General features: G+C 41.8%; 1 protein-coding gene across 1 annotated transcript in view; it reads left to right on the top strand.

The window, feature by feature from the left end:
* The window catches only part of LOC138977930 (serine-rich adhesin for platelets-like), a 54719-nt gene that overhangs the window by 21093 nt on the left and 19645 nt on the right, over positions 1 to 13981 (top strand). Inside the window, exons 2-5 of the mRNA XM_070350530.1 lie at positions 7598 to 7813; positions 8322 to 8493; positions 9918 to 10219; positions 11181 to 12793. Of these exons, the coding sequence (XP_070206631.1) occupies positions 7609 to 7813; positions 8322 to 8493; positions 9918 to 10219; positions 11181 to 12793 (2292 nt within the window). The 5' untranslated portion in view covers positions 7598 to 7608. The remainder of the gene's footprint in view (positions 1 to 7597; positions 7814 to 8321; positions 8494 to 9917; positions 10220 to 11180; positions 12794 to 13981) is intronic.

Below are 13981 nucleotides of genomic sequence, written 5' to 3'. Positions count from 1 at the left end.
TTGTAGATGCTGAGAGAACACTTATTGTTTTAGAAGAGAGTCAGCGATTGAATGTTTCAGATTGGTATCATCATACACAATTCACTGTAAAGGAAAAGGAGAGTTTGCTGATTCGGTGCACAACAGTTTAAAGACCGTCTGCTAGACTGTAGCAACTGGAGTTTTGTAAGTAAAAGTTCGATTTTATCCGGAATGTATTTCAGGTACAGTAAAAACAAAACTAAAGGTTACAAATTGTATTGTCGGTCGACCATGCAGCTACCTGACCAGCTATGCGTGAATGACTTCCGTGGAAATATGGACCGACCGCCAACATGTGGCTGTGTGAGACTGTCCAATCAAACCCCCTGAAATCCCCCATGTGTCATTTCGAATAGCAACATTAAGTGCTAAGTCGTCTCTGTCGCAGCAGATCTGCCAGGGATTAACACCCAAACAAGAGTATGTAAAGACAAGCAGCATCATTGAGAGAAGGACATGTATTTAAAGCTACAACAGAAATCATCACATACCAAGACATTGACTTATATGAAATGACTTAGGTCTACAGAAGTTAGCTAAATACGTGTGTTTTTTTTAACCTTGTGCGTATGTTTAGCAGGGGTCAATACATTTCTAGTTACGGGCCTTCTGAGAACTGTTTGTAAAGATATGTTCGATTATGCTTTTTGATCGTGTGTTTGTGTTATTAGATGATGCTGTGTGATCGTGTGTTTGTGCTATTAGAAATGTGATGTGGTGCCAAAAGAATAATGTTCATGTTTATGTAAAATGAAAATGAACATTAACGTTTTCTTATAGTATCTAATCTTATCTCTATACTAAACAGTTGGGTTAAGCCAGATCACAGAATGCACACCATTATACAACGTGTCTAATCTTATCTCTATACTGAACAGTTGGGTTAAGCCAGATCACAGAATGCACACCATTATACAACGTGTCTAATCTTATCTCTATACTGAACAGTTGAGTTAAGCCAGATCACAGAATGCACACCATTATACAACGTGTCTAATCTTATCTCTGTACTGAACAGTAGGGTTAAGCTAGATCACAGAATGCACACCATTATACAACGTGTCTAATCTTATCTCTGTACTGAACAGTAGGGTTTAGCCAGATCACAGAATGCACACCATTATACAACGTGTCTAATCTTATCTCTGTACTGAACAGTAGGGTTAAGCCAGATCACAGAATGCACACCATTATACTACGTGTCTAATATTATCTCTGTACTGAACAGTAGGGTTAAGCCAGATCACGGAATGCACACCATTATACAACGTGTCTAATCTTATCTCTATACTGAACAGTTGGGTTAAGCCAGATCACAGAATGCACACCATTATACAACGTGTCTAATCTTATCTCTATACTGAACAGTTGGGTTAAGCCAGATCACAGAATGCACACCATTATACAACGTGTCTAATCTTATCTTTATACTGAACAGTTGGGTTAAGTTAAGCCAGATCACAGAATGCACACCATCATACAACGTGTCTAATCTTATCTCTGTACTGAACAGTTGGGTTAAGCCAGATCACAGAATGCACACCGTTATACAACGTGTCTAATCTTATCTCTATACTGAACAGTTGGGTCAAGTTAAGCCAGATCACAGAATGCACACCATTATACAACGTGTCTAATCTTATCTCTATACTGAACAGTTGGGTTAAGCCAGATCACAGAATGCACACCGTTATACAACGTGTCTAATCTTATCTCTATACTGAACAGTTGGGTCAAGTTAAGCCAGATCACAGAATGCACACCATTATACAACGTGTCTAATCTTATCTCTATACTGAACAGTAGGGTTAAGCCAGATCACAGAATGCACACCGTTATACAACGTGTCTTATCTTATCTCTATACTGAACAGTTGGGTTAAGCCAGATCACAGAATGCACACCATTATACAACGTGTCTTATCTTATCTCTATACTGAACAGTTGGGTCAAGTTAAGCCAGATCACAGAATGCACACCATTAAACAACGTGTCTAATCTTATCTCTATACTGAACAGTTGAGTTAAGCCAGATCACAGAATGCACACCGATATACAACGTGTCTAATCTTATCTCTATACTGAACAGTTGGGTTAAGCCAGATCACAGAATGCACACCATTATACAACGTGTCTAATCTTATCTCTATACTGAACAGTTGGGTCAAGTTAAGCCAGATCACAGAATGCACACCATTATACAACGTGTCTTATCTTATCTCTATACTGAACAGTTGGGTTAAGCCAGATCACAGAATGCACACCATTATACAACGTGTCTAATCTTATCTCTATACTGAACAGTTGGGTCAAGTTAAGCCAGATCACAGAATGCACACCATTATACAACGTGTCTTATCTTATCTCTATACTGAACAGTTGAGTTAAGCCAGATCACAGAATGCACACCATTATACAACGTGTCTAATCTTATCTCTATACTGAACAGTTGAGTTAAGCCAGATCACAGAATGCACACCATTAAACAACGTGTCTAATCTTATCTCTATACTGAACAGTTGAGTTAAGCCAGATCACAGAATGCACACCATTATACAACGTGTCTAATCTTATCTCTATACTGAACAGTTGGGTTAAGCCAGATCACAGAATGCACACCATTATACAACGTGTCTAATCTTATCTCTATACTGAACAGTTGGGTTAAGCCAGATCACAGAATGCACACCATTATACAACGTGTCTAATCTTATCTCTATACTGAACAGTTGGGTCAAGTTAAGCCAGATCACAGAATGCACACCATTATACAACGTGTCTAATCTTATCTCTATACTAAACAGTTGGGTTAAGCCAGATCACAGAATGCACACCATTATACAACGTGTCTAATCTTATCTCTATACTGAACAGTTGGGTTAAGCCAGATCACAGAATGCACACCATTATACAACGTGTCTAATCTTATCTCTATACTGAACAGTTGGGTTAAGCCAGATCACAGAATGCACACCATTATACAACGTGTCTAATCTTATCTCTATACTGAACAGTTGGGTTAAGCCAGATCACAGAATGCACACCATTATACAACGTGTCTAATCTTATCTCTATACTGAACAGTTGGGTTAAGCCAGATCACAGAATGCACACCATTATACAACGTGTCTAATCTTATCTCTATACTGAACAGTTGGGTTAAGCCAGATCACAGAATGCACACCATTATACAACGTGTCTAATCTTATCTCTGTACTGAACAGTTAGGTTAAGCCAGATCACAGAATGCACACCATTATACAACGTGTCTTATCTTATCTCTATACTGAACAGTTGGGTCAAGTTAAGCCAGATCACAGAATGCACACCATTATACAACGTGTCTAATCTTATCTCTATACTGAACAGTTGGGTTAAGCCAGATCACAGAATGCACACCATTATACAACGTGTCTAATCTTATCTCTATACTGAACAGTTGGGTTAAGCCAGATCACAGAATGCACACCATTATACAACGTGTCTAATCTTATCTCTATACTGAACAGTTGGGTTAAGCCAGATCACAGAATGCACACCATTATACAACGTGTCTAATCTTATCTCTATACTGAACAGTTGGGTTAAGCCAGATCACAGAATGCACACCATTATACAACGTGTCTAATCTTATCTCTGTACTGAACAGTTAGGTTAAGCCAGATCACAGAATGCACACCATTATACAACGTGTCTTATCTTATCTCTATACTGAACAGTTGGGTCAAGTTAAGCCAGATCACAGAATGCACACCATTATACAACGTGTCTAATCTTATCTCTATACTGAACAGTAGGGTTAAGCCAGATCACAGAATGCACACCGTTATACAACGTGTCTTATCTTATCTCTATACTGAACAGTTGGGTTAAGCCAGATCACAGAATGCACACCATTATACAACGTGTCTTATCTTATCTCTATACTGAACAGTTGGGTCAAGTTAAGCCAGATCACAGAATGCACACCATTAAACAACGTGTCTAATCTTATCTCTATACTGAACAGTTGAGTTAAGCCAGATCACAGAATGCACACCATTATACAACGTGTCTAATCTTATCTCTATACTGAACAGTTGGGTTAAGCCAGATCACAGAATGCACACCATTATACAACGTGTCTAATCTTATCTCTATACTGAACAGTTGGGTTAAGCCAGATCACAGAATGCACACCATTATACAACGTGTCTAATCTTATCTCTATACTGAACAGTTGGGTTAAGCCAGATCACAGAATGCACACCATTATACAACGTGTCTAATCTTATCTCTATACTGAACAGTTGGGTTAAGCCAGATCACAGAATGCACACCATTATACAACGTGTCTAATCTTATCTCTATACTGAACAGTTGGGTCAAGTTAAGCCAGATCACAGAATGCACACCATTATACAACGTGTCTAATCTTATCTCTATACTGAACAGTTGGGTTAAGCCAGATCACAGAATGCACACCATTATACAACGTGTCTAATCTTATCTCTATACTGAACAGTTGGGTTAAGCCAGATCACAGAATGCACACCATTATACAACGTGTCTAATCTTATCTCTATACTGAACAGTTGGGTCAAGTTAAGCCAGATCACAGAATGCACACCATTAAACAACGTGTCTAATCTTATCTCTATACTGAACAGTTGAGTTAAGCCAGATCACAGAATGCACACCATTATACAACGTGTCTAATCTTATCTCTATACTGAACAGTTGGGTTAAGCCAGATCACAGAATGCACACCATTATACAACGTGTCTAATCTTATCTCTATACTGAACAGTTGGGTCAAGTTAAGCCAGATCACAGAATGCACACCATTATACAACGTGTCTTATCTTATCTCTATACTGAACAGTTGAGTTAAGCCAGATCACAGAATGCACACCATTATACAACGTGTCTAATCTTATCTCTATACTGAACAGTTGAGTTAAGCCAGATCACAGAATGCACACCATTAAACAACGTGTCTAATCTTATCTCTATACTGAACAGTTGAGTTAAGCCAGATCACAGAATGCACACCATTATACAACGTGTCTAATCTTATCTCTATACTGAACAGTTGGGTTAAGCCAGATCACAGAATGCACACCATTATACAACGTGTCTAATCTTATCTCTATACTGAACAGTTGGGTCAAGTTAAGCCAGATCACAGAATGCACACCATTATACAACGTGTCTAATCTTATCTCTATACTGAACAGTTGAGTTAAGCCAGATCACAGAATGCACACCATTATACAACGTGTCTAATCTTATCTCTATACTGAACAGTTGAGTTAAGCCAGATCACAGAATGCACACCATTATACAACGTGTCTAATCTTATCTCTATACTGAACAGTTGAGTTAAGCCAGATCACAGAATGCACACCATTATACAACGTGTCTAATCTTATCTCTATACTGAACAGTTGGGTTAAGCCAGATCACAGAATGCACACCATTATACAACGTGTCTAATCTTATCTCTATACTGAACAGTAGGGTTAAGCCAGATCACAGAATGCACACCATTATACAACGTGTCTAATCTTATCTCTATACTGAACAGTTGGGTTAAGCCAGATCACAGAATGCACACCATTATACAACGTGTCTAATCTTATCTCTATACTGAACAGTTGGGTCAAGTTAAGCCAGATCACAGAATGCACACCATTATACAACGTGTCTAATCTTATCTCTATACTGAACAGTTGGGTTAAGCCAGATCACAGAATGCACACCATTATACAACGTGTCTAATCTTATCTCTATACTGAACAGTTGGGTTAAGCCAGATCACAGAATGCACACCATTATACAACGTGTCTTATCTTATCTCTATACTGAACAGTTGGGTCAAGTTAAGCCAGATCACAGAATGCACACCATTAAACAACGTGTCTAATCTTATCTCTATACTGAACAGTTGAGTTAAGCCAGATCACAGAATGCACACCATTATACAACGTGTCTAATCTTATCTCTATACTGAACAGTTGGGTTAAGCCAGATCACAGAATGCACACCATTATACAACGTGTCTAATCTTATCTCTATACTGAACAGTTGGGTCAAGTTAAGCCAGATCACAGAATGCACACCATTATACAACGTGTCTTATCTTATCTCTATACTGAACAGTTGAGTTAAGCCAGATCACAGAATGCACACCATTATACAACGTGTCTAATCTTATCTCTATACTGAACAGTTGAGTTAAGCCAGATCACAGAATGCACACCATTAAACAACGTGTCTAATCTTATCTCTATACTGAACAGTTGAGTTAAGCCAGATCACAGAATGCACACCATTATACAACGTGTCTAATCTTATCTCTATACTGAACAGTTGGGTTAAGCCAGATCACAGAATGCACACCATTATACAACGTGTCTAATCTTATCTCTATACTGAACAGTTGGGTCAAGTTAAGCCAGATCACAGAATGCACACCATTATACAACGTGTCTTATCTTATCTCTATACTGAACAGTTGAGTTAAGCCAGATCACAGAATGCACACCATTATACAACGTGTCTAATCTTATCTCTATACTGAACAGTTGAGTTAAGCCAGATCACAGAATGCACACCATTAAACAACGTGTCTAATCTTATCTCTATACTGAACAGTTGAGTTAAGCCAGATCACAGAATGCACACCATTATACAACGTGTCTAATCTTATCTCTATACTGAACAGTTGGGTTAAGCCAGATCACAGAATGCACACCATTATACAACGTGTCTAATCTTATCTCTATACTGAACAGTAGGGTTAAGCCAGATCACAGAATGCACACCATTATACAACGTGTCTAATCTTATCTCTATACTGAACAGTTGGGTTAAGCCAGATCACAGAATGCACACCATTATACAACGTGTCTAATCTTATCTCTATACTGAACAGTTGGGTCAAGTTAAGCCAGATCACAGAATGCACACCATTATACAACGTGTCTAATCTTATCTCTATACTGAACAGTTGAGTTAAGCCAGATCACAGAATGCACACCATTAAACAACGTGTCTAATCTTATCTCTATACTGAACAGTTGAGTTAAGCCAGATCACAGAATGCACACCATTATACAACGTGTCTAATCTTATCTCTATACTGAACAGTTGGGTTAAGCCAGATCACAGAATGCACACCATTATACAACGTGTCTAATCTTATCTCTATACTGAACAGTAGGGTTAAGCCAGATCACAGAATGCACACCATTATACAACGTGTCTAATCTTATCTCTATACTGAACAGTTGGGTTAAGCCAGATCACAGAATGCACACCATTATACAACGTGTCTACTCTTATCTCTATACTGAACAGTTGGGTCAAGTTAAGCCAGATCACAGAATGCACACCATTATACAACGTGTCTAATCTTATCTCTATACTGAACAGTTGGGTTAAGCCAGATCACAGAATGCACACCATTATACAACGTGTCTAATCTTATCTCTATACTGAACAGTTGGGTTAAGCCAGATCACAGAATGCACACCATTATACAACGTGTCTAACCCTCCTTTTGGTTTTAATCGCTGCTATTTCCCCCACAGGACGGCGCACGATGTCGGTGTCAGGACTACGTGTGTTACGGGGACCAGACTGGAGGGGCGGGGACACAGACGGAGGAGAAGGTCACGTGGGCACTGTCACCGAGTTGCTAGGCAACCACACGGTGCGCGTGCTGTGGGACATGGGACAGGAAAGCACGTGCAGCGCAGGGCATGATGGGAAATGTGAACTCAGGGTCTTGGACACGGCACAGATCGGTTAGTATAATTACACCATTGTTTCAAACTACATACAGTGATCACATCAACACTATAATTAACATTTCTTGGAGATTGCCAGTGGAAGTTTTGACATCACTTCTGGTTTCATTCACTGCTTCAAAGGTTGACAGTCATGACCTGGTTCTGGTTCTGGTATAGTACGTCGCAGGAGCCATATATGGCTATATATGCGACGGGACTGGTGGGCGCAGCGGCCTAACAAGAGGAGGAGGGAGGAGGGAGGTTTCCTACGGCAGTAGAAAAGGCTTTTGCTGATGTGCAGCCTATCACCTCCTCGCTTAGATGGTTCCACTCCTGAGCTGTCTTTACAAAAAATGAGTGTCTGAACAGTTCAGTTCGGCAGTGTGGTATGATTAGGCCTTTAGAGTTGTTGATGGCCTGCCTCTCGATCACATGACCGAGGATGAATGCAACGTAACGTATAAGCTTAGTCAGGAACGTGTCAGTCGGCCAGATCCATTAAACAAGACAAAACCTTGTTCAGGTGTGCGCCATCCAGAAACGCGCTGCAGTGACTGCAGAGAGAGCGACATCTGGGGGATGTTGTGGCGTTGCCGAGACTGTACCGGATGTGACCTCTGCCCTCTCTGCTACAGCGGCGACAAACACGACCCGCGTCATCGGTTTCTGCGTATCGATGCACAAGGAACAGAAGGGTGGGTACATGCGCATGCTGCATAGTGGCGTCATAGAAAGTATACAATTGTTTTATTATTATATCATAAAATGCATGCTTTTGTCAAGTGCAACGTTCTAATTAAGAGTTGCCGCTCGTGTAGCGGATAACAAGAATGCACCGAATTCCTGTGAGAGAGAGAGAGAGAGAGAGAGAGAGAGAGAGAGAGAGAGAGAGAGAGAGAGAGAGAGAGAGAGAGAGAGAGAGAGAGAGAGAGAGAGAGAGAGAGAGAGAGAGAGAGAGAGAGAGAGAGAGAGAGAGAGAGAGAGAGAGAGAATGACAATGACAAATTCTTTATTAACGAGGGTAATGGCATAAGCAAACAGGTGCTTTTTTACATCCAGCCCTCGCCCATGGGAGGGTTTAATCTAATGATAATACGTTTTAAAAATGTTGGAATATCAATTAAAGAAGTAATAAAAACAAAAGACAAACAAGCAAACGATTAACAGACTAAACAAACAAACAAAAATATACAGAGAGAGAGAGAGAGAGAGAGAGAGAGAGAGAGAGAGAGAGAGAGAGAGAGAGAGAGAGAGAGAGAGAGAGAGAGAGAGAGAGAGAGAGAGAGAGAGAGAGAGAGAGAGAGAGAGAGAAAGAGAGAGAGAGAGAATGACAATGACAAATTCTTTATTAACGAGGGTAATGGCATAAGCAAACAGGTGCTTTTTTACATCCAGCCCTCGCCCATGGGAGGGTTTAATCTAATGATAATACGTTTTAAAAATGTTGGAATATCAATTAAAGAAGTAATAAAAACAAAAGACAAACAAGCAAACGATTAACAGACTAAACAAACAAACAAAAATATACAGAGAGAGAGAGAGAGAGAGAGAGAGAGAGAGAGAGAGAGAGAGAGAGAGAGAGAGAGAGAGAGAGAGAGAGAGAGAGAGAGAGAGAGAGAGAGAGAGAGAGAGAGAGAGAGAGAGAGAGAGAGAGAGAATAACTATTGAATCGGTAAATAAAAAATACCTTTGTCTTCGGATTGGTTGTTTTTTTTGAAGCGGTTAGAGCAAAGAGTTAAGTTTATGTTAGAAATGGGGAATTTGTCGTGCATTGTTATCGCATTGTGACCCTCCACCACGGAATGATTCGCATGTCACCTTTGCATGATTTTCATATTTTTAAACTTTCCTAAAGAGTTTGTTATGCTCTATCCAGTGGTGAAAACCGTTTTAAAAAAGAGCAACAACTGTTTGAGTTATAAACCTGTGACTAAGGTGACCCTCACACTGTTACCAGACACTCCCCGGACTTGCCTAGCGCAGAACCGCGCGAGGTGACATGCGACTCATTTCGTGCTGTTCACACCTTTTGAGTCTTGATGATTGGAACTTGGTGTTTACTGTGTTTTTTTCTAATTAACCTTTCGTGTCTTGATGTACACAATCTTTTGTGCCTCAGACATCCTGTCCCCAAAAGAAAAACAAGCGTCAAGCATCGCTCCCTGGGACTGTTTCCGGGGTCAAAGGTCACCAGGGGCAGGGACTGGCAGTGGGGTGACCAGGACGGAGGTCAAGGGTCAGAGGGCGAGGTCAAAGGTTACGAGAACGTATCGCCAGACTCTTCCAGGAATTTGCTGCACGTGGAATGGCCCAGTGGTGACGTCAATTCTTACCGTGTGGGTTTCCATGGCAACGTGGATCTCAGATGTGTGGAGGAGGAGGAGGGACCTTGCTACTACCGGGATCATCTGCCTGGTCTGGGTGAGTTGGATGTGGGTGTGGCGTATGGGTGGTTGAGGAAAACTGGATTAACAGAAAGAACCATCTGTTGTTCTGGGTGAGTTGGATGAGGGTGTGGTGTATGGGTGGTTGAGTGATTGAGGGAAATATTCCATGAGGGAAACTGGATTAACCGAAATAACTTCCGTCGAACGTGTCTAAAGTCACCGCTCTAGGGACTGAGCAAAAGGGGTCTCTGTAGGCAGGTGATTTAGATAGTCGTAAAACCCGTCGGGGATCATTTGGGGTGGTCTTAATGGGCAGGTGGTCTTTATGGACAGGTGGTCTCCAAGGCAGGTTTATGAAATATCATAAAATAATAATAATAATAATATGGGAGATTTATAGAGCGCTTTACGTTCTCTAAGCGCTTTACAATGAACAAACATACATATACACACAAAGCAAAGCGAAAAAGCTTGTGCAGCAGCATTCAGCATACAAGTGAACAACGAAACACTACATCAATACAAGCTGCAAGCATACTAATACTGGCAAAACATTCAAACATTCAAACACCTGATCAAAAATACACCATATTGAAATAAAAATTATTCAAAAATACTGTGTGAAGAAGTGTGTTTTAAGGTTTGATTTGAAGGAACACATTCTTAATGTTGCAGTCGGTAAATGTATTTCAACGAGCATCCTTGGAAAATGTAAGTGCATATGAGAGGGATTGCTGATGATGAGCATCCCTGCTGCAGAAGAAGAAAATACTGACATTCCAGAGTCCTGATGAAAGATGTTCTCTCCGTTATTTGGGGGTCATCCATAACGGTTAGATCTATTTCTTGAAATATCTTAATTACCTGCCTCAGAATTGATCAACGTTGTGTCCATAACTAGCATTTGCTTGCTCAAGGTGACCTTGGTAAGTTCACATTGCGGCATGGTTTTGAATATGAAAATATGAACAATTTGCCAATGTTACTTATTTCAGACTCGGATCAAATCACAAAACTTGCCACAGCAATAAACAATACATTGGTAAAAGAGGAGCTGTCGGAAACACCAGGTGGAAAGAGTTGCGACTATCATACCCCATCACGAATGGATAATGCGCCGCTTTCAGCTCACAGCCACAATCCACCAGAGAGCAAGGCATCGTCAGTCAGCGAGTCAGACACCAGTACGGGCAAGATGCTCACTGAATGCAGTGCATCCTCCAGTGGCAGGGAGAGCAAGGCTCCGACAGTCAGCGAGTCAGACACCAGTACGGGCAAGATGCTCACTGAATGCAGAGCATCCTCCAGTGGCAGTGAGAGCAAGGCTCCGACAGTCAGCGAGTCAGACACCAGTACGGGCAAGATGCTCACTGAATGCAGTGCGTCCTCCAGTGGCAGTGAGAGCAAGGCTCCGACAGTCAGCGAGTCAGACACCAGTACGGGCAAGATGCTCACTGAATGCAGTGCGTCCTCCAGTGGCAGTGAGAGCAAGGCTCCGACAGTCAGCGAGTCAGACACCAGTACGGGCAAGATGCTCACTGAATGCAGTGCGTCCTCCAGTGGCAGTGAGAGCAAGGCTCCGACAGTCAGCGAGTCAGACACCAGTACGGGCAAGATGCTCACTGAATGCAGTGCGTCCTCCAGTGGCAGTGAGAGCAAGGCTCCGACAGTCAGCGAGTCAGACACCAGTACGGGCAAGATGCTCACTGAATGCAGTGCATCCTCCAGAGGCAGTGAGAGCAGGGCTCCGACAGTCAGCGAGTCAGACACCAGTACGGGCAAGATGCTCACTGAATGCAGTGCATCCTCCAGAGGCAGTGAGAGCAAGGCTCCAACAGTCAGCAAGTCAGACACCAGTACAGGCAACCTTCAGGGTTCCAAGATGCTCACTGAATGCAGTGCATCCTCCAGAGGCAGTGAGAGTAGGGCTCCGACAGTCAGCGAGTCAGACACCAGTACAGGCAATCTTCAGGGTTCCAAGATGCTCACTGAATGCAGTGCATCCTCCAGAGGCAGTGAGAGTAGGGCTCCGACAGTCAGCGAGTCAAACACCAGTACGGGCAATCTTCAGGGTTCTAAGATGCTCACTGAATGCAGTGCATCCTCCAGAGGCAGTGAGAGCAGGGCTCCGACAGTCAGCGAGTCAAACACCAGTACGGGCAATCTTCAGGGTTCTAAGATGCTCACTGAATGCAGAGCATCCTCCAGAGGCAGTGAGAGCAAAGCTCCGACAGTCAGCGAGTCAGACACCAGTACGGTCAACCCTCAGGGTTCCAAGATGCTCTCTGAATGCAGTGCATCCTCCAGAGGCAGTGAGAGCAAGGCTCCGACAGTCAGCGAGTCAGACACCAGTACGGTCAACCCTCAGGGTTCCAAGATGCTCACTGAATGCAGAGCATCTTCCAGAGGCAGTGATGATGGCCCTACAGCTAGTGCTGAAGAGATAGAAGAAGTTTCTAGGAGCGAAGGAAACAAAACAAGGGAGGAAATCACCTCAGCAGACGGAGACGCCTTGACGCCCGGAGCACGAGTTGCGGTTCGTGTCGGGGTGGAGAAGCTTCTACAGCTGCAGCAGCAATGCGGGGCAGACACGGAGGACTTGAAAAGGGTGAGTGCTTTTTACATAGAGTCAGCAAAAGAGTTTTCTCTAGAGAAATAAGACACCGTTCCTTAACGCACAACGAAAGCATTTAGACAACTGTGTATGTATCGATTGGAGATTGGATTTCCCTTCTTTGAGTCATGTGACGTCAGAGGCCGACAAAACTTTATAATTTGGCTTTTCAGGTTGACCGAAACTTCAAAGGAACTAAAAAAAAAAAAAACGTCATGTGTTTGATTGCATGTGTGTGTGCTGTTCAATGTCAAAACAACAACAAAGTGAGTACATGACGTGTGTTTTGTAGTTCCTTTGAAGTTTCGGTCAACCTGAAACGCCCAAATATGAAGCTTATGTGTTCATGTGGATTGCATGCTTGTGTGTGTGTGCTCGTTCAATCGTCAAAACAACAACAAAGTCATAAGTACCTGAAAGGAATTCGATCGATACATAAATGTTATTTGCGTGTTTGACCAAAATATGACATTTTACACAGATCTCGACAGTCATTGTTCACCTCGACCGCTAGCGCGGTCTCGGAGAACAATGACTGTCTCGATCTGTGTAAAATGTCATATTTTGGTCAAACACGCAAATAACGTATAATATGTGACCCTCCACCACGAAATGAGTCGCATGTCACCTCGCGCGGTTCTGCACTAGGCTAGTCCGGGGAGTGTCTGGTAACAGTGTGAGGGTCACCTTCGTCACAGGCTTATAACTCAAACAGTTTTCACTCTTTTCTAAAACGGTTTTCACCACTGGATAGAGCATAAAACACCCTTTTGGAAAATGTAAAGATATAAAAATCATGCAAAGGTGACATGCGACTTATGCCGTTATGGAGGGTCACATATATACATAACAGTTACTATGTTTGGTTTAAACAGGTTTTTTTTGTCGAAAGAATTACAAATAACAAAGCCACGTTATTGCTTTGATATATTTACTATGTTTCGCTTCATCTGGTTGTACAGGCCTTTATTAAATTTCATTTTTATTGTTGACCAAAATATGATATTTTACACAATTCGAGGCAGTCAGTGTTCCTCCGAGACCGCGCTCGCGGTCGAGTTGAACAATGACTGTCTCGATCTGTGTAAAATATGATATTTTGGTCAACAATACAAATAACATTTATGTATCGATCGATTTTCGTTAAAATTGCTTTTAATTTTCAAGATTGAACGCACACAA

This window comes from Littorina saxatilis, linkage group LG10 (genome assembly GCF_037325665.1).
Source record: "Littorina saxatilis isolate snail1 linkage group LG10, US_GU_Lsax_2.0, whole genome shotgun sequence".
NCBI lineage: Eukaryota > Metazoa > Mollusca > Gastropoda > Littorinimorpha > Littorinidae > Littorina > Littorina saxatilis.
The sequence above is the reverse complement of the archived record's forward strand: the minus strand, read 5'-3'. Positions and strand labels throughout refer to the sequence as shown.